General features: G+C 39.8%; 1 protein-coding gene across 4 annotated transcripts in view; it reads left to right on the forward strand.

Moving 5' to 3' along the window:
• Positions 1 to 245: 245 nt before the first annotated feature.
• NFATC3 (nuclear factor of activated T cells 3) overlaps positions 246 to 20,385 on the forward strand; it is a 74,877-nt gene continuing 54,737 nt past the window's right edge. For all 4 annotated transcript variants that reach the window (XM_075101660.1, XM_075101662.1, XM_075101661.1 and 1 more), the window contains exons 1-2: positions 246 to 493; positions 17,034 to 18,165. In XM_075101660.1, coding sequence (XP_074957761.1) covers positions 391 to 493; positions 17,034 to 18,165 — 1,235 coding nt within the window. In that variant the 5' untranslated portion in view covers positions 246 to 390. The remainder of the gene's footprint in view (positions 494 to 17,033; positions 18,166 to 20,385) is intronic.

Here is a 20,385-nt window from a genome sequence, read left to right on the forward strand (position 1 = left end):
GGTGCCGCCGACGTCACGGCGTAAACGAGACCAACTGTGGGAAAGGCCGGCGGGGGCGTGGCAGGGGCGTGGCCGCCCGGGGGCACGGCGCGGGGGCGTGGCCAGCCGCGGCCCGTAGCGGGCGCCCTCCCCTCCTGAGTGACAGAAGACGCCCGGGCACAGGAGCTCGCGCTGGGGCCGCAGTCGCTTCTCGCGCCGTCGCCTCCCCGCGCGCTCCCCTTCCTCCCTCCCTCCCTCCTCCCCCCCCCGGCCGCGGCGCCATCCGGTGTTATGCGGCGGCCCTGAGGGGCGGTGGTGGGGAGGAGGAGGAGGAGGAGTGGCGCGGCCCGGCCCGGCCCGGCCCGGCCCGGCAGGGCGACAGATTCTCGCATCGCCTCGCCCGCCAAACCCATGACTACGGCAAACTGCGGCGCCACCACCGACGAGTTCGATTTCAGGCTGATCTTCGGGGAGGACGGGCAGCCCGGCCCCGGGCCGCCGCTGGGGCCTGCAGGTGCGCTCCTCCGCCGCCGGGCCGGGGGGGGGGGCGGCTTCCTGTTTTCCTCCTAGCAAGGCGAAGACGGGGAGGGGGGGCTGCCGCCTGCCCCGCCGCCGTGGGAGGCGGGAGTCCGGTGGGGAGTGGCGGGGCGCCTCGCCGTCCCTCCTTCCTCAGCCTGCCGCCGCCTCACGGCGCCGTTCCCCTCCCTCTCTCCTTCCCTCCCCGCGGGAGGCGGAGGCGCCCCGGGGGCTGAGGGAGGACGATGCTGCCGGCGGGGCCGGGCCGGGGCTCGCCGGGCCCCTCACCGCCGCCGTTACAACTTTCACTGGGAAAAGAAATCCGAGCAGCCGCGTCGAGCGGGAGGAGCCTCGGCCGGGGCGCGGCGGCTCGGGGCGGGGGGGGGAGGGGCTGGCTGGGCAGGGGCCGGGAGGGGTCCGCTGGGCCCGGCCCCCCTCCCCCCCCCCCCCGCCCTCTCCGGGCTGCCGGCGCCGAGCTCGGGGCGGGCGGGGGTCCCGGGGGCGCACAACGGGCCCTGAAACCGGGCGCAGGGCAGCGAGCGAGCAACAAAACCTTCGTGGGGCCGGCCCTCGGGCTTGTGTGGGGCTCCTGTTGTGAAAAGTTTCAGCTGAACTCTTCCCCGCGTGTGAAGCATCGTAGTTACTCCAGTCGGTTCTCACAGGCTTTTTGTACGTGCGCGTATATACGTGTGGGTGGGCAAAACACTGCGGGTGGCGGTGTCATGGGCGTTCGGGTCCGCACGGACGGTTCTCTACGCGCGTTCCAGAGTGCTTGCGTTTTAGTCCGTTTTGTGGTGTTCGAGCCTGAAGACGCCGTTTAAAAACCTCTCGTATTTCATTAAACCTCAGAAAATAAAGTATTCCCTGTAAATCATGATGTGCGGAATCAGTAAGAGCCAGCTGTGTGGTATGCAGCCATACCAGAGATCGGTGGCTGCGTGCCTTTTTTTTCCCTGACCTACTTGAAATAAGTATTAATTGGTAATGCAGTGTCTTAGTCTAGCTGGTTAGGTGATAAAATAGCTCTGAAACATGACTGTGTCCAGGCTAAATGATGCAGCCATGTTGTTTTGTTCTCTGGCTTGGTTGTCTGCATAGGTTGATTAGAAGAAAGATTGTTTGATATAGTCTGCATATAATCTAGCGTCAACGCTTGGGATTAATTTCTTACAAAATCTCTAACTTTCTTGATGCTGAGATTTAGTTTACAGATTGCTTCAGATAAGGGGAGATTTTCTTTGCTTATTTTCCAACTTGGTGGAATAGCAGATGGTGCTTTTGGGAAGAGGGTCTGAGTTCTGCTAGCCAAATAAATTATAGTACCATATGAAAATGGTACCGTATGGTTACGGTACCATATGAAGACAACATATGAAAAGCATTATGGTACTATATGAAAACAATGGGGAATGTTAACGTCTTAAACCAAAAATAATTATGGCACCCCGATTACTATTCTTTTCACATAAAACTAGTAGTCTGAACTATGCTCCTCTATCAATGACAGATGAGAATGAGAAAACGAGCTGCTCAGAAGACTGGAAATACTTCTATAATCACTTTTATAATGCTTGTATTTTGGTAACATTCGTTAATGAGCGGTTCAGATATTACTCTGAATATAGAATTTTCCATGCTTGATAAGTTAAAACTATTTTTAAGGCAAATTTGAAAATGTGATATTCGGACCATGAACTGATTTGTTTGCTGTAGGTTTCAGTAAGAAATCCTGCATCTACACCCATAATTCAGTAATTTCACTGTTTTGTGAAATCCTGGAGATGATTTTGCCTGCTGTGCACAGATGTGACCTTCAGGGGAAAGGGTTAGAATAGGTCTCTGCCTTCCAGTATTCTCTTAAAAGGATTGCCAGAGTTTAGCTGTTAATTTTGCCCATGTATTTTACATACGAAGAACTAGGTTTCGTATAAGAGAGGATCCATATTGGAAATGTTATATTTTTCCCTTCCCCGTCTTCCAAGTATATTAATTAGATGAACAAAAGTTCTTAGATCTCCCCAAAGCATGTATTCCATGGTCCCATATCATTGCTTCGGTGATGTTGTCCGTTGTGCAGCAAAGAAAGCATAAGGGTATTTTTCTTCTAATGTGTGCTAATAATAACACACATAGGTCACAGGGACGGTTGGTTGATTTGAAATAAATAATATTAAAATTCCAAAGTCTTCCCTGATCATGGAGAACACTTGAAAACATCTTCTCATGCTTCATGCTATATGTTTGGGATTGGCATCCTTGTGAAAGAAGTGTCTAGTACTAAGTTCTTGTGTAAATAACATGGAAGTCTACATTAATGCTTTCTTTTATGCTGAGACTACTGTAGTGTTGTGAGGATTTTTTTCTTTCATATATGTGCATATATACTTATATATCTTATCTTCAAGTGTATCTTTAACCAAAAGTAAGAAAATGGAACTATTATTTCATTTCATTTAATATACTTTTGATTTCCAAACTACTAAGAAAATGCTAGTTCCAGGCATTAGCTTGTCCTTTTTATGACATTAAAAGGACAGTAAGAGAAATTAAACCAAACAGGATTCTGAGTAGCTGTACAGAACAATTTCAGGTTTTTGCACGGTAGTACAACTTACATACTTAGTGTTGTGCTAAGTGGCAGGAATTAAGACTAATGTTCTGCAGTAGTGATTGTGTGCTTGATCTGAAAATTGTAGTTCCTGCTGCAGAAAGATGGTTTAAAGATGCTTGAAAGTCTGTAGACTAACACTGCAGTCTTTGCAGCATACTTCACTTGAAATGAAAGGGATAGCCCATTTCATACAGCTTGTGAACTGAAGTGGAAATTTGCTCAGATGGTTGCTAAATAAGAGTAGTCCAGAGCTCTTCAGCTGCTTTTAAGTGGAAGTTAGGTCCTAAACACCGTCTGCAAAATCTTGCTCTCTTTTTCTCTGCTAAGTTTAGTGTCCTTGTCCAAAAGAAATTATCACTTTGATTTTGTAGTATTCAGTGCTCAAAACAGGTGGTATAGTTGTAGGTACTAATGAGCTTTGTCTTCTTCTGATAAAATAATTCAGGCCTCCAGTGCCCAAAGGTAATGCTATAGAGCACTCTGAATTTCACTTGAATACTTTTCCAATTATGCCCCTATCCCTGTCACCCCCCCAGTTTTGCAATACTATTCAGTATAATTTTGGGAAGGTTGCCTAGAGTTTATTCAGCGTTAAGAAAATAAGCGGCATTAAAATCTTCACACTACTGTTAAAAACTCTGTTGAGGATGCAGTGTGCTGTTTAAATGCCAAACTGTGCAAAAAGGGAACAAATACAAGTTGCCATGATTATTTCTTTAGCTGAATTTTTATTTTAAGCATTCATCTTCTATTTTAAAGAAGGAGTTTTTACAAGGTGAAGGCCTTTAAAGAATTTGTGGAATGGAGTACTAAGCTGGGAATTCAGGATCTTGTAAGGTTCTCTAACATTCAAAAGGATTTCTCGTTGGTATGTGAAATGGGGTCTGACTTAAAATTAGAGGCTGCAAACTTAAATATCCAAAAAATTACTTGTTTAATTACTTAGGAAATTCTGACAGATGAGTTATTGATATTTCTGTTTAGAATCATGTCTAAAACGTTCCTGTTATATCTGATGAAGTCTTCTAAGAGCGAAAGATGGGCTAAGGTTTTGTTGCCCAGTAAAACAGAGGAAAACGTGGAATTTCACCCTAACACCCACCTCTTGTTCTTGGGTTAAAAAGGAGAAGAGGACAAATTCATATTATCTTCCAATATAAGTAATTATCTGTGGTTGATCTTCTTTATTTGTTTTCCCAAAATATGAGTGCTTTAAGAGTACTGATAAAAGTACCCTCCTTGGACTTCAGGTTCATAGTATCTGTTGTATTTTCTTGGAAACTGAAACAAGCTGAAAAGAGGCTCTCCATGTTTCCTGTGACTTAATAATTGGTTAAGTAATACTATTTAGTAATCTTGTTACAGATGAATCTCACAATTTCTCTTACTTTTCTCCTGAAAAGTATGGTATGAAAAGTATGAAAAATATCCTAGTTCTGTGACGAATGTAGCGACAATTCAAAACATCTTTGCAAGCTGGAGCCTTGCTCTGGGTAAGGACAGTGTATCTGGATGTGGATCTTAGTTTATTTGAAGTCTTCTACACACTTGTTCTCCTTTGCATTTTAATTTTTTTTTTTCCTCTAGCTTAGAGCTAATAGCTTATTGGTTTGAGTCTGTGACTGAATATCAAGACTGAAACACACCTTTTGTCAAAGGTAATACCTGATCTTTTCTTCTGAAGGTTTGTGTCTGACCTTCTTTCTCTATGAGCATCTGTGAGCTCCTTGAGCTGCTCAGCAGTTACCTCCTGCCCCTGTGTTAAGTGCTTTGAAGGGATGATGGGCACTGGGTGTTTCCTCGGTAGCTAGGCAGAGTTCTCTGTAGCAAAAACTGGCACTATGTATATGTAATTTAATTTAGATAGGTGGTAAAACTCTTAAAACCCATTATTTGTCCTGAAACAGTACCACAATGCTAGTCTTTATAGCTTTGCCTTATTCATTAATATGTAAAGTATTCTTCTTCACTTCTTAAGTGTGTATATATGGCAGGTATTGTTGTCAGGGATTGTTGGTAGAGAGGAGAAAAGAGCCCAAGCTGTTTACAGAAGTTTGCAGCATGCTTGAACTTTCTGTTCTTTCCCTAAGATGGTGATTAAGGTAAGCAATACTGAGAAAGTCGAGCTGTGGTAGGAAAGAGAGTAGTCTCATAATTAGACTGAGTGGAAAATTAAGGGCTGGATGCTGGTGATAATTGTGAACTTGAGGTGTGAGCTGACTGAGAGTTGCTCTTGGTGAAATTCATTTTTGTGATGACATACTTCTGACCCAGAACAGCTACAAAGTTTGCTTTCCTTATCTGAGTAAGAGAAACTCGCAAGACATGATCTTCTTAAGTCTTTTTAAGAGACTGCATTGCACACTCATATGGTTCATCTGAGGTTTTATTCCTTTTTAAAGTCTTTTTATTCTGTTTAGATTTGGTTGCCTATATGAATGGATAGGAGAGAAAGTCTTTACACAAGATGGTAACTCTGTGGTTATTATGTATAACTGAGCCATCTGTATAAATTGAGCTGTCTGTGCTGGTCTGTAAACATTTGCCATACAAAATAGTGCTCATGTGGATTAAGACTAGGATCAACTGGTGCAACTTCAAGAAAGGGATGAAGGGACAAGTTGCTTGAATTTGTTTCTTTTTTCTCCCTTAGACATTGTTTATTAGATATTGAGCATTAAATGTATTGCAATAGGAACCACCACTTGCGGGAAATTTAGTTACTATTTTACTTTACAGGCTAGTGGGTGCTGCTATCTGTGCATGTGAAAGATTGACACACAGGACACAATGCAAATCAGTCATGGGCTGTGGTTATATAATCTGCTGATGGAGGGGAGGAGGGAAAACCAAACAGCTGCATCTGACTAAAAATAGAGGGTCTGTGACAAGAACCTGGTGACTTCAAGATAACTTAGATGCTGAGGAGGAACCAAAGGAAAATGTGTATTAAGGTCAAATCTGGTATCAATGGAGTCAGAGTTGTTTGGCTGTTAAGAGTAACAGATTAAGATGGTAATCCTGGGAAGCTGACGTGTTTGATTATGTTGTGTTTTTTTCACAATATGTAGGCTGAATGAAGACTTGTCTGTTTGGATAAAGCTTGACTAGGATGAGACCATTTGGAAAAATACCAAACTGTCTTGTGTGCTGTTGCAAAGCAGTTGTAGTCGCACCTGATCTAATTTCGTAATTTATAGTTTGGCATATGGTTCTTGGATCACTACATAGTGCACTGAGAATCACTATGTAGTGAGTCACTATGTAGTGCAGGAATTTGAAAAACATCCCTAGTTTGACAAAATGTTGCTTATTTTGTGTGTGAATTCATAGTAGCACTTCACGCTCTGTCCCCTTCCCTCCTGTATGACTTATGGGCATGGTGCAAATGAAGTCCTGAGAGTTGGGATGTGGGAGATGGGCAGGGTACAAAAGCATTTGTGCTAATGCTTTTATCTTGCATATATCTGAAAATTGGATATAAGCTCTTTTGTCAAAGAAAAAGTATCCCTCTGCTTAAAACACGGTGGTCTCTTTTCTTTTGTGTTGTACAACTGCTAACAGTTCATCATATCTCACCTGAAGAGTAGCCAAATAAGTAATGTTGCTGTGAATGAGTGAGAAGTGAGAGTAGATTGGGCCTGGGTCAATAGTAAGCAGCAGTTTGGCTGTTAACAGCAATAATGTAAATATGGGAGTTGTTGCCTAAAGCTGCCCTAGTGGGCCAGCAAAGTATGTGAAGCAGACTTGGCAATAAGCCCAGCCTGTAAAACATCATCTGAGTCCTTGCATTTGTCCAGGCATGCCATGTGGGGTTCGAATGACAGTGGAATTTAAGATGAGTGAAATGATCAGTAGGGTGAAGTAAAATTGCAAGCTTAACAAGCCAATGTTCTGGTCTACCTTAAGTACACCATCTGCAAGTATTCTTGTGAAATACTGGCAAAATAGAACATTAGAAAAAAGGGTTGAACTGTTCAAAGTCATTCAGAGAAGATTTTAAATCTGAAGAACTGCAGAACTGGTTGATGAGCAGGCTTTTGGACTGTGGTGTGGCCTGCACATCTCATGAGTTAAGGGAACAGCTGAACTTAATCATTTACATGGCTCTTCTGATTAAATGTCTTGGTGGCATTGAATTCTTATGGTTACTTTTCAGACAAAGGAGGGTAGGTGTGATAGAAGATACTTCTGTTAGTTTTCTTTGGGAGGCCCAGTCCTCATTTTTATGTACCTGGGGGAAGGAGAGAAGAATCAACTCTCTGGCGATCTGACCCATGATTGTTCAGCAATAAAATAATGAAAACAGAACTCTGGGTTTAGTGTGTGTTTGTGTTGTGTTGCATTTTTGTTCTGGTTTTTTTTTGTGTGTGTGTGTGTTTGGGTTGGTGGGATGTCTTTTGTTGTTGTGGTTTTGTTTTGCCTTTTTTTTTTTTAAAGCAGAAACAAAAACTTAATTTGAGGCTGCATAAAAGACAATTGTAGGTAGAAACATGAGCAGGTACTTACAGCTAATTTATTATTCCCAGAAATTCAGAATCATATTATAATTATTAATATTTAGATTAATAGCAATTGCTTGTTTAAAAGAATGGCTTCTCAGACTGCATTTTGAAGATCAGTCATCACATCTAAAAATGAGAAATATTTTTAATACAGCGAAATTGCTGGATGGAGTTGGATTTTTGTGGTTTTTTTTTTTTTGTTAACAGGTTGGTGGAGAGGGTTGTTTTTGAAATCTTGTAAATATTCCTCTTTGGACTTACTCTTAAGTCCTTTCAAACTGAGATCGTTCTATTTTCTTATGTATGACGCTATTCAAGATTGCAGGAGGCAAATCACTTTGAATTCACTGCTTAATGAGAGTCTTCATGTTTTAGTGGCTACTAAATTTGCTTTTTAGGAAAAAATGCTGGGAGAAATGTTTTTTAATCCCAGATTTCAAATTTTTTTTAAATGGCTTTGGTAAATAGAAAAAGATGGGAAGACCACTTAAACATAAACTCAGTGAGAAGCAGCATTTGTATTATGCTGGAGAAAGAATGGAATTGTGACTGATTGTGGTTGGGCCAGGGGAGAAACTGTAACATTCCAGTTGAAGCTGTACAGAGTAACCCTTTGTATCATCATACCCAAAATGAAAGCATACTCTATAAACAGAAAGATGTGCTGATAACACAGTCATGGTGCATTTATTAATCATTAGTGACAACAATTCACTGCTTTTGATGCTGCATAATGGGCTGTGATAATGCCTACAATGATTTATAGCTACTCGTGTGTATCTTAGGTGCTTTCCAGTAGCTGTTCCCTAAATCAAGAACACAAAGGAGATGAGGAGGTGGAGTAACTGTGTGATTACAAAAGGCTTTAACGATGTCATTTGGGATAACTGTTCTCAAGTGGCAAGGCCACAAGAGAATGTGTGGTTTAATCTGAAGAACCACTAAGAAAATCTGTCAATATTTTGTATTTTGCATTCCTTCTTTAAATTAGGTTAGAATCTCACTGATAAATTGTAATTATCTGTGTAATTCATCAAATTTAGGCTTTTAAGAGCAAATGTGACTGTCTTTCAAATTGCCTACCTTTTTTTGGTTGGGGGTGGGAGGTTAGGTTGATTTGGTACTGTATGTGGTGAAACCTCCATTTCTGCTGGAATAAACATGAGCTATTCCAGGACTTTGAAGAGATGCAAAGTTTCAGGTCTTGCATGTGGCACAGTTGTGAGGCATGCTAATGTGGTCTCCCTTGTATTTTGGGGATCATTCTGACAACTGCTGAAAAAATGGCATTTGTGCTCAGCTTCAGCCTCCCTTTTCTCATGTGGCTGTTTGATTCCTGTTACACTGACTGTGTCAATCTTAGAAAAGTGAATTCAAGGTGTTTCTGTTTCTACATTGATGTGAGCAGCTGGGAAAGCAGGAAAGTTTCAGATTATCATTCTGGCTCATTTAACTCCTTTGATGTACAGAGCCTTTTGAGTTTCATGCACCTGAAGTCTATATTAAAGCTGTGTTATAAAATATAGTGGTGAAAAGCTGTAATATTAATGATTTGAAATACTGAGTAACTATATGGTAGACTTACCTGCTGTGGAATGTTTTGCTCTCTGTCATGTTGTAGGACAGTTGCAGAAGTACTGTGTAATTTTGTTGAGGTGTAAAGCATACCCAAACTAGTTTGTTCAGATACTATCAATACCAGTTTTCAGCCTCCTGTTTGATAAACAGAAAGAGGCATGCACCCAAATTGGTCTCACATCCTCATGCTGTGTAACCTCTCCCTGCTCAAACTTCTTGCCTTGACTTATTACATTCCTTTTCTACCAATATTTGTGAAGACCCTGGCCTACGTCACCATACTTTCCTATAAACTAAAATACCCGTTATCCTGCACACTCCTGTCATGTTTTGTTTGCTATGGCCCTACTTCCACATTCTGATCTTGGAAGCTTTGGTTCTGCTCAGTGCTTAGTTCAGGGCTGGAGCAGACTGTAAACCTGGAGGTGTTTCTGTATACAGCAGCAGGTTGCTAGCAGCAAGCTCATTGGTCTTAGAAGCTGATCACTGGTAAAGGCATCCATGTAGGTAGTCAGGTGAGGATTTCAGTTTATAGGTACAGCATAAACCAGAACTTTGAATAACTGGAGAGCCTTTTATGGAGTCTGTTAGTTTTGCCCCCACAAAGGAACAGTTAGCTTGTGGATGATGAAGTGGCCTGCGATACCAAGAATCTAGACAAACCTTTGCCTGGCAACTGCAGCACAGAGTTCCCTTATTCTCTTCAATCAGTATTGCCTAATGTCCTCACTTAACTTTACAATCAGTCTTCTTCCTGTGGGTTACGCACAACACACCAGTTTTGATGTGCTCAGTCTTCTCTCAGTTCCTGTGTCTAGATGTACCAGCTGCTCTGGGGTTGCAGGGCTGCAGTCCTCTCATAAATTCTAACAACTGATTATATAGAATAATGTACTTCATCTTCAGAATAGCAGTGAGAAATAGGCTGTTAATAGTATGTGTTAGTAACTGTTGCATGTATGTATTGTGTCATTTTAAGGATCTCCCCAAAGGCCACAGTCTATTTCTTAATATCTCTGAACTACTGGGTCCTGTTAAGCTGACTTTCTGTTTAACACTGAATGACAAGTGATGCTTCATCAAAGTGGAGGGTAATGGCCTCCGTTTTGTCTACAAGGCTATTATGCAGTAAAACACTGTGCCCTTTTGTGTGACGTACCCATAGAGGAAAAAAAGAAGCGAAGAGGAGCCTGTAGAAGTTAAGATTTTAACAGAAAAAAAGTAAATACTTTTTATCCTGTTATGAGTATTAACGAATAATCCTTAAATACTGAATCACAATCTCTATGAAGTGTTCATTTAAAGACATGCTTCATAATCAACCAGCAATACCAGGAGAGCTGGAGAAGGCACAGGTATAAATGCTGCCTAGCACTTCCAGCTGCTATTTGCTGTTCTTGTAACTGAACTTAGAATGACTAATTCTTGCTGAACCTTACAGTTACAAGCTGGATTCTTTACCTGTTTTGTATGTCACTTTTTGTCAATGTATATCAAAGCACTCTGGTCTGAAATATTATGAGAATGTGTGGTTTTTTTTTTAAAAAAAGGAAAAAAGTCTCAGTTGAGGTTAACTCCGTTTGCTGCCACAGAAGTACATCATTTTATGGAATGTGCTTCTCGCTTAAGCAGTTGCATTTGATTTTCATGTTTGGTTAGTCTGTTTTTCTTACATGCCAAGTAAAATTTCATGACTGTTATTTCCCTGTTTGGAGCTTAATTCCGTTACTTCATAGTGAAGCTGGATGTACACTGAGACCGCCATTCTAGTTTAAATGCATACCGGGCTACGGCCTAAGGGTTTAGTTACGTGCTACTTTTTTATTTGATAGGTAAAACACCTGCAGTTCCTGTCCTGGCTGCATGTTTCTCTCCATGTTCTAAAGCTTGCCATCCTGCCAGTTGTATATATACAGGTGTCTACATTAGTGGACTGCAAGTCTGATTGCCAAGATCATCTGGGTTAAAAATACCTTTCCTCTCACTTCCCCCTCCCCCTTCGTGTGTGAGTGTGTATGTGAGGGTAGTTGCTTCTGAAAAAAACATTGTGTGTAGTTACACCCTGAGAGCCAGTGTGTGCTTATTTTATTCAATGTCAGTTATAAATATTTGATATGCTGTAGCATTCTCTTTCTTAAACTAGTGCAGCTTCCTTGTTCTTCTGCATTTCTATGGAGTATAATGAATTCTCATCCAGGCTAGAATTTGGAAAAGACTCGGTGATAAGCTCCCACTGTTGAGAAGATTGTTTTTCTTGTACATTTCCAGTATTCTTGCTTAACACAACAAAATGACTGAAATTCTGATGGGCATGGCAGAGCTGCCTCTAGTGTACATGATTGACAGAAGTAACACTTATTTTTATCCTTTTTGAGTAATCTGATATGACCAAGAAACAGAGCACAAAATCATTGAAGAGGGAGAACTGCTTCATAAAATGACAGTTGTTGTAAATCATCCTTTTCTGAAAGCTTAAACTTGCACTATTGTTTTGTGTGTTGCTAAACCTGGTCTGAAAGGGTGCATCTTTCCCTTGCTCCACCTTACTACCTTAATTGTTTTCACAATTTGTACTTTTTTAGTACAGTGTGTGGTGGCTTACTACTCCATTATACTCCTTAAACTAATGCATTGCTGTGTTTATAAGGGTTTTTTTGGGATGTGTTTTTTAAGTTGATGGTTAAGCTTATAGGAGGCATTTCTGTTGAACTTACAGCTTGCAGTGGAAAACTGGAGTTAAATATCCAGTTATAAACTTTAGTGTGGTATTGTACCACCAAGAACTCTGATTGATTGTCTTTTTAAGCGCACAAAAGGAGAACTATGACTATTGGGTATTTTGGCTCCTTTGTGAAGATTAAGACCTCTCTTTCATCTCAAGAAATATATGAACTGCTGCAAATCAGTAGGATAATGGAATTCAAAAATGGAGCTGCATATGGTTTTTGTTCTTATTTACAGGTATTTCTGTGGCATTCTTTATAATACCATCATGTTCAGAAAGAGATAATGGTAACTGTCATGACAGAACTGAAAAACAGAAGAGGCTGTTGTTCTTTTTAACATTTGGGAGTGGAGACAGGTTATATGAGTTGCCTGAGAACACACATGATGCCTGTGGCAATGCTCAAGTCTTCCCTCATGCTATTTAAAGGACTCGATTACTGATCCTGTTTTCGCAGTAGCATTTTTGTAAGACTTTGGTTGTGTTGCACTTTCTTAGTGCCTTATAACAACTCCTATTGTCTGAACCTGTTTGTTTATGGGCTTACAAACCTAGAATAATAAAGTGGTTTTGAGATCTTTGGCACAGGGCGTGTGTTCAGACATTTGATAGTAATTGACCTTCCTTCCGTGGAGAAATCTGGCTCACTGCACAGCTGCACATGTGCATGTGCCAGTACATCGCTGAGGAGTGAACAACTGGTGGGCAAGCATTACTAGTCCTGAATGTGCAGTCTGATAGGGCAAACAGCAAGCAGAATGTACTTTGGGGGCAGTTGTTCTGGATATTATTTAACTATATTCTCCAGTTTGACAGCTTATCTTGAAGTGTAGTTAGCAGCTTAATAAGGGATGAGCCAGCATTGTTTTAATACAGAATAGGAGCTTCTGTAGAATAGTCTGTTTGCAGACAGTAGCAAATGCACATTCAGAACAACAGACCACCTGGTTCTCATTGATAAATCATGACACAGATGTCTGATGTAAGGTTGCAGTGGAAGTCTGCAGCTTTATATAGCTTATATGCACTATGTGAATACAGAGCATCTGCTAACTTTTGTGATCCTTCAGTAGTAAACCCAAGCTCAGCAGCATGGGGGAGAAGGCTTCACTAAATTTCTAGAGACTCAGTGGCTTCTCCATGCCTGGTGATGTTAAAAATCTAAATACATTAAAACAAAGCCAAGTTTCTTTCTATGCTAGCTATCCAGAAGACCTCCTTTGACTGTAAAACAAAATCTGTTTGGCATGATTTTGTGCTTAGCAAACATTGACTTCTTGTTTTGTTTTCCTGTCTCCCTTTAAATGTGTACTGGAACAAATAAACTATTAATACTACTTCTAAAACTGAAGTTAAACTTACTGGTCCATAATTCTTCGGTACTTTTTAACATTTTATTTAGTCCAATTTTCTTTAGTCTGCATTGCTGTTAACTTTGTTAGCAATTTACTCAGTTGACTTTTTAGTAAAGGAAAAGTATTTAACACACCTGCTTTTCAGGGTCATGGCAGGCTTTTGATGTGAATGGCACCGCTTCTCTTGCGCTTTGTATTTTGCTGTGTCTATCCTGTCTAGCATCTTGCCCCCATGTGCTTGTTGTAGGTTTTTATGCTCTGCCCTAGCTTCTGTTCCTTGAATGCTTCTTGCTTATAGTTTATGGTCAGTGAGGATGTCATGACTTGGCCGACTTCACTTTTACTGTCTTTCCTCCCCCAGTAGGATTGTTTAGATGTAACAGCTCTCCTATTAAGTAACCAGATTTCCATAACACCATTTTTTGCCTTGGGCTTTTTTGCCTTGCACTTGCCTATTGTGAGAATTTCCTGAGTTTGTTCACCCGCTGCTTTCTTAAGCCCTGTGTTAAATTTTTTTTTTTTCCAGCTATTCTCACTCCTTTCCATCTTAAGGGTTGCCAGCTGTGGGTTTTTTGCCCTTTCTTTTTCCCCATTTTTTTCACGCAAGTTATCTTCATCTTTGTGTGTTTACTAGTTCCTTCAAATTGCTTAGAGGGCTATTCCAGGTTGGATTCTCTCTACAGTCTTTAACAGGACAAAAATAATTATTGGTAAATCATCTAGTAGAACTAATGACACGAACTGTAAAGGTCTTAGTGGGTAGTGTTGTTCTTTGTATGGGCAAGGAACAGGTTATTTTAGCATGTGACTGTAAGGGGGAGGGTTTCTATGTTCAAACTAAAATAAATCTAATTGTTTATTAATGGTGTCTGAAAATGGTTTGTGTGGTTTAGACTCCAAAATACATTGTTTCCACAGTCTTAAGCATGCTTTTGGGATTTGGTGTTCATTAGATGCACAGTTCTTACTCTAGCTTTCTAGATTCCTGTTTTTTGAGTGTGTGCATATATGCTGCTGGGGAGGGATAATGGGAGAGCACGGTGCCAAACTCATTAGAAGTTGTTTGTTGTGGAGGGGGACCAAAGAAACCTGAGTGTGCTCTCCTGCCTTCTCCATCTCTTCCCCAGTTTTTCCCAGCTGGTGTTGATAATTCTGTGCTAGTCTCATCTCTCCACCTCAGCTCCATGAAATTTAAATTTTGAATGTACATCTGCTTTTTGTAAATCCCAGCAACATTGGAAGTGGACAAATTGTCTTAAATATTTCAAGATTTTTTTTGATTATTGCTGCAAGGGAAATATGGCTTTTTGCAATGGTGAGAGTTTTAGCACAAACAAATGCTGCTACTGTTCTTAAAGCCATTAATGATAGTAATTGGTTACGCACAGAAGTTGAAGACTTCCAACTGTTTTCCTATAATGTTTTTGTTGTTGATACTATTATTCTAAAATTTCTGTACCTGTAACTGTTTTATTTCCAAGCTTTTTGAGCAGCTGGATAATTGCTTTTATTAGGATTGCCTTTTTCCTCTCTTGACCTACGCTTCTAATACTGAGTTAGGAAACAAAGACATCTGTGATCTTGCACCTGAATACACTGACCCTACTGTCTGCATTTCGTGTTTTGTGATGGGAAACAGCAGAAAGACAGACCCTGATTAAAGTTTTAAAAAATGTTTGTTATCCTAGTGAAAGGATAGGGTAATGCAGTTTTGACAGTGTTCCATGTAGTGAGCTTGTGTTAATTAGTTGTGTGTTATACAAAATAGTCCTTCTTGATCCTTTTAGTGTATACATATTTAGAAATTAACCTATACCAATGTTTTGTGCTCTTAACACACATGATAGTAGTTAATGATGTAATTCTAGAAATGTAATGCCTGACTATGTAATATATATAAAATCACACAGTGCTTATAAAACTACTTACTACTAGTCTTAAATGTAATTTTATGCTTGCTTTAATAGATTACTAATAGAGCTGCTTCCTGTCTGTGAACTTTCAGGCCTTTTTTTTTTTTTTTTTTCCTTTAAAAAAAGTCTGAGGAAGATAGTCCATTCCTTGGTAACAGCATGCCTTCTCCCCATTTGAAAATGTTTCCTTGTTGTCTCTGAGGAGATGCTGTTTTGTTTTGTTTTTGTTAATTTTAAGCTGATTGCTATTAGTGAAACTGATAATAGAATTACTTCATTAACATACTAAGTTTTTTCATCATGGAAAGGCCAAAAATACATGGCTTCCTGTCTGGATGTTTTATCTGATTGTGGGAGAGACTAGATCTATTTTAAAACAAGTATTAATAATCTACTGATACTCAGGACAAAACCCATTAAAAAAAAAAAAGCTAATACCCAGAGATGCAATTAATGTCATCCAGTAGGGATTTATGGAAAATAATTGTATGAACATGATGTCTCCTTTTCACGTTTGACACAGGAGCATTTTAGTTGCAGAAATGTTTGTGCTTCTGCATAATACTCCCCTACTATTGAAAAAAATACTTAAAAAAACCAAACCCACACGCAAAGCATTAGAAACTGTATAATTTTAATGGTGACATTAAATGTTAGTGATGGGTCAAAAGCTCTGAAAGTAGTTCACCATTAAAACAAATTACTCAGGTTGTAGAGAAAAGACTGTGAACAGATTTTGAGACTAGTTTCAGTGTCTAGTGGAGATGGTCCAAGTATATCTGATTTCATCTGCTAGGAGATGATAGAATAGTGAACTGCTTGAGGTCTCTGCATACTTACTTTCTGTAATTGTTGAGGGAGGGCTCTATTTTACAAGGGGAAGGAAACAAGGGTGTAAGCATAGAAGTTACAAAATAAGAAAAAAGCTTGTGTTTTCTACTCTTCAGACAAGCGTCTCATACTGGCAGTTAATTCAGTATTGAGAAGTGGGGCAAGAAAATCTGCATCGGTTCTGTGAGACAAAGTTGCTAATTTTATTAACTGGACTTGCATCCCTCTCAATTGCTTGTTTTTCTTCGGAATATTTTCTATGTTTTGGATAAGTAGTGAGATCTGAGAATATTTTGTTTTAACTTCTTTATGGTGAACAATTTGTGCTCAAACTTCATGAGACTGCACCTGAAAAATGCTGTTCTGTGGGATGGACACTTGAGAGTTTTCTAAGCAACCAAAAAAGATCTTTGGAATAAGATTCTTCATAATATCTTTAATAATATTATTTGTTAGGCCTCTTTTGATTGAATGATTTTAGTTGTTTATAATCTTCATTGAAGTTTGAGTCACCATTAGATGCTTTCTAGTGTTAAAGGAGATAAATATTATGTATGTGACATTCTGGTGCATCTAAGTACTGACTAGTGGGCTTGCAGAAAGTATCATAGTCCTAGTCATGTCAAAAAGATTAATTTTATGATTAAAATGTTTAATTATGAATGGAATGTAGTTATGAAGGATAGTTTGAATTGAGGGTTCCAGCTTAGATACCTTCAAGATTTTAAACCCATTTTCTGTGTGTATTATATTTTCAACCACTGAAGATGTGCATAGATTATGGAATCTGGTTGAAAACAAGATTTATAACAGAAAATTATGTAGTCATATTTAGCTGTAAATATGGCTGGGGAAGACTTAAAACAAACAATGAGCTTTATTTTATGTGGCTAGTGTAATGGGAAACGTCTATTATGTTGAAAACAGGGCCATACCTGGGAAACAAAGGATTTATTTTATGGCATTTTCCAAGTATTGCATTCTGACTTGGTCCCTCTTTATTTTTAATTTTGTTTTCAGACCTTGAGTCAGATGACTGTGCATCCATATACATCTTTAATGTAGACCAACCATCATCCTCTGTAAATCAGCCGATTTGTATTCCTCGCCATGGATTGCAGTCTCACTCCTCTCCTCTGTCACCACCTACAAGACTTCAGAGTCATAAGAACTATGAAGGAACTTGTGAGGTACCAGAATCCAAATATAGTCCACTAGGTGGACCCAAACCCTTTGAGTGCCCTAGTATTCAAATTACATCTATTTCACCTAACTGTCACCAAGGGATTGAAGCCAATGAAGATGAATTGCACACAAATGGCACAGAAAATGAGTATATGGAAAGGCCTTCACGGGACCATCTCTATCTTCCTCTTGAGCCATCGTATAGGGAATCATCACTCAGTCCAAGCCCAGCCAGCAGCATTTCGTCCAGAAGTTGGTTTTCAGATGCTTCCTCTTGTGAATCCATTTCCCATGTCTATGATGATGTAGACTCAGAGCTAAATGAAGCAGCTGCTCGATTTACTCTTGGCTCTCCTTTGGCATCTCCTGGTGGTTCTCCAAGAGGTCCCAGTGATGAATCTTGGCAGCAGCCTTATGGATTTGGACATGCCTTGTCACCTAGACAGTCTCCCTGTCATTCTCCGAGAACTAGTATTACAGACGAAAATTGGCTAAGCCCTAGGCCAACATCAAGGCCCTCATCAAGACCTACATCCCCCTGTGGGAAACGACGACACTCCAGTGCTGAGATTTGCTATGCTGGTTCTCTCTCTCCTCACCATTCTCCAACTCCATCACCTGGCCATTCTCCCAGAGGAAGCATAACAGAAGACACATGGCTAAACACTTCCATCCATAATGTACAAGGCCTTAATTCTGGCCTTTCACCATTTCAGTGTTGTACAGAGACTGATATTCCTCTAAAAACAAGAAAGACCTCAGAGGATCAGACTGTCACTTTATCTGGAAAAATAGATATCTGTTCTGAAGAGCAGGGTAATTTATCGACGTCTCTTGAAACTGCAGTAGATGACTGCTCTGGATCTCAACACACCTTGAAAAAAGACTTGCCCGGAGACCAATTTCTTTCTGTTCCTTCGCACTTTACTTGGAACAAACCAAAGCCTGGTCATACTCCTATATTTCGGTAAGTGATTAGAAAGTCCTTCAGGATGCTTCCCTCCCATTTTTCCCCTCCTAAGCACCTTAAATAGACATATAAATGTGCCTATATTTCAGTAATGCATTAAGACTTCTTAAAGAAAACTTCTTGTAGGCAGGTAGATAATATAATTAGGAAAAAACAAGTTGAGACACCAAATACCCACCTTGTTCTTCTTTTAAAAATACAGTAGATGCATTGTAACAAAGGATTCAGTTTATTTAAATAAAGTTTCTTTGCATATATGCTCAGAGCCCAGCTGAATCAAATGTCTGCAGATTTTGTGCACGCTTTGCAGTTCCATACCATTCTGAGCAGTTGACATTTTAATATTGCTGAAGAAACATGACTCGTGATTTTATAAAATGGAGACCACAAAAGAGGTGGGGGGCTTTATTTGCTTCTGGTTTTACTTGCTTCTTTGGGCTGATAGAATTCTAGAAATAGACTGGAGAAAATAAATTTGCATGCCATACAGAAAATCGTCCAGAAAGAATTGATGCCTGGGCTGTCATTCTAAGGGTATTTCCACCATCGTGGTGCTAAGTTAACTAGCTCTTTTCCTTTTGTAGTCCTGTCATGTGCTAGCAGGATGATTTGTGGAGGCTCAGGAGAAGGAACTAGTTCAGTTGGGGGAAAAATTCACCCTCCTTGCCATTCTGTTAGCTTTTAGATAGAGCAGTTCTGTGACCTTTCCAACCATATAGCTTCTGGAATCACTTCACCAGCACAGTGCAGTGGCTGGAATAGAAGTGAGAACTTAAGAAGCATTGCTGCTGGATGGACAGATAGATGATGCAAGTTATCCATTGGGTTCCTGAACCACCACCTTGTACTAGGTTTTAAAAATACGGGGTAGGGGGGTACTGGGAGGAAGGAACTGCAGACATTTTTTGTGTGGACATTTGTAAGAAAGGTACATTAGATTAATATCTGTTAAGCACAATTATCCATATAAAAGTCATAGGCTTAAATATCAGTGCTTCCGTGCTAGCCTGTATTGATTTTAAAATAACTGATTAAAATAGTATCATTCTGTCCACAGGCAGGGCTTAAGATTTGCTCTTCAAGGATGTAGTGAATGAAGCAATTCCTCTTTCTTAGATTCAGGGGTGAGGAAGATAGGGTAGGATTCTCCACATATATGCTTTATATTGAAAAAGGCTAAGCTTAAATCCTTAAATGACAAAAGACAGTGTTCTTTTCATTGCAAAGCCATCTTTGTGAAGGATTCATTTTCACACTTTGTATTTTTAATTTTAGAAAGAATTGCCTAGAAAATATTTGTGGCTTTAACATTCTCCCCTACCCCCACCCCTCACCAAGTAAGTGAAGCAAAATAAAGAGGTAAATGTTTCTGACCAATCTTAATAGATGCCCTATAGGAGACTTTTTTCCTAGAGTTTTAAATTCTTAGCAGAAAACCTAGAGTTAACTATTGCCCAGTAAGCCAGGTTTACTGAAGTGGTATTCTTTTCAGGGACCTCCCTCAAAAGCACAACTTACTGAAAAGTGGATGCTGGCTTTCATGGCAACATGCTAGTTTCTATGTAACTCCCCTTTCTAGTGGCTTTTTCCAACTTCAGGCATCATTCTTGCATCATTTTAATGTCTTCATGTATTATTTCCTGATGACTTATCCGATGAAAAAAATGTTTTAGAATACATGTTCTCATTATCTTTTGGGTACATGAGTATTTTCAGGGGTGTCCGTCTTATGGAATATAAAAGCACCCAGTCATCTTAAGTTTTGTCTAAATTCTTTAGAAGTGGTCAACTAGCTTAGTTAATATCTAAATATATTTCAAAAATGCTTATTCAGCCATTTTGTCATTTTTGTGTAATTGTGTAACCACAGATTTTTCTTTTTTTCCCTCTCCTCAGAAAGGTATTAATTTTAGTGAACAGAAGTGATTTTTTGTCTTTTTTTTTTCTTTAATATCTTTCCGCATAACTGCTTATGAATGTGAAGTTTAACAGTAAAGATGTAAAGCTGCAAGCTGGAAAGTTCTGTTTTACAAGGTCTGAAACTACTTTGTTGACAGATACGTTAACTGTCTTGAAGTTTGGGGGTTGGTTTTTTTGGTGTTTGGTTTTTTAAATTCTGTTGCAGACTGCTCATCTGTTAATGACAGGTGTTCACTCTGTTACTAGAATCTTTTCATTCTAACTAAAACACCAATAATTATTTTTCCTTAATTCTGT

This window comes from Phalacrocorax aristotelis, chromosome 8 (genome assembly GCF_949628215.1).
Source record: "Phalacrocorax aristotelis chromosome 8, bGulAri2.1, whole genome shotgun sequence".
Lineage (NCBI taxonomy): Eukaryota > Metazoa > Chordata > Aves > Suliformes > Phalacrocoracidae > Phalacrocorax > Phalacrocorax aristotelis.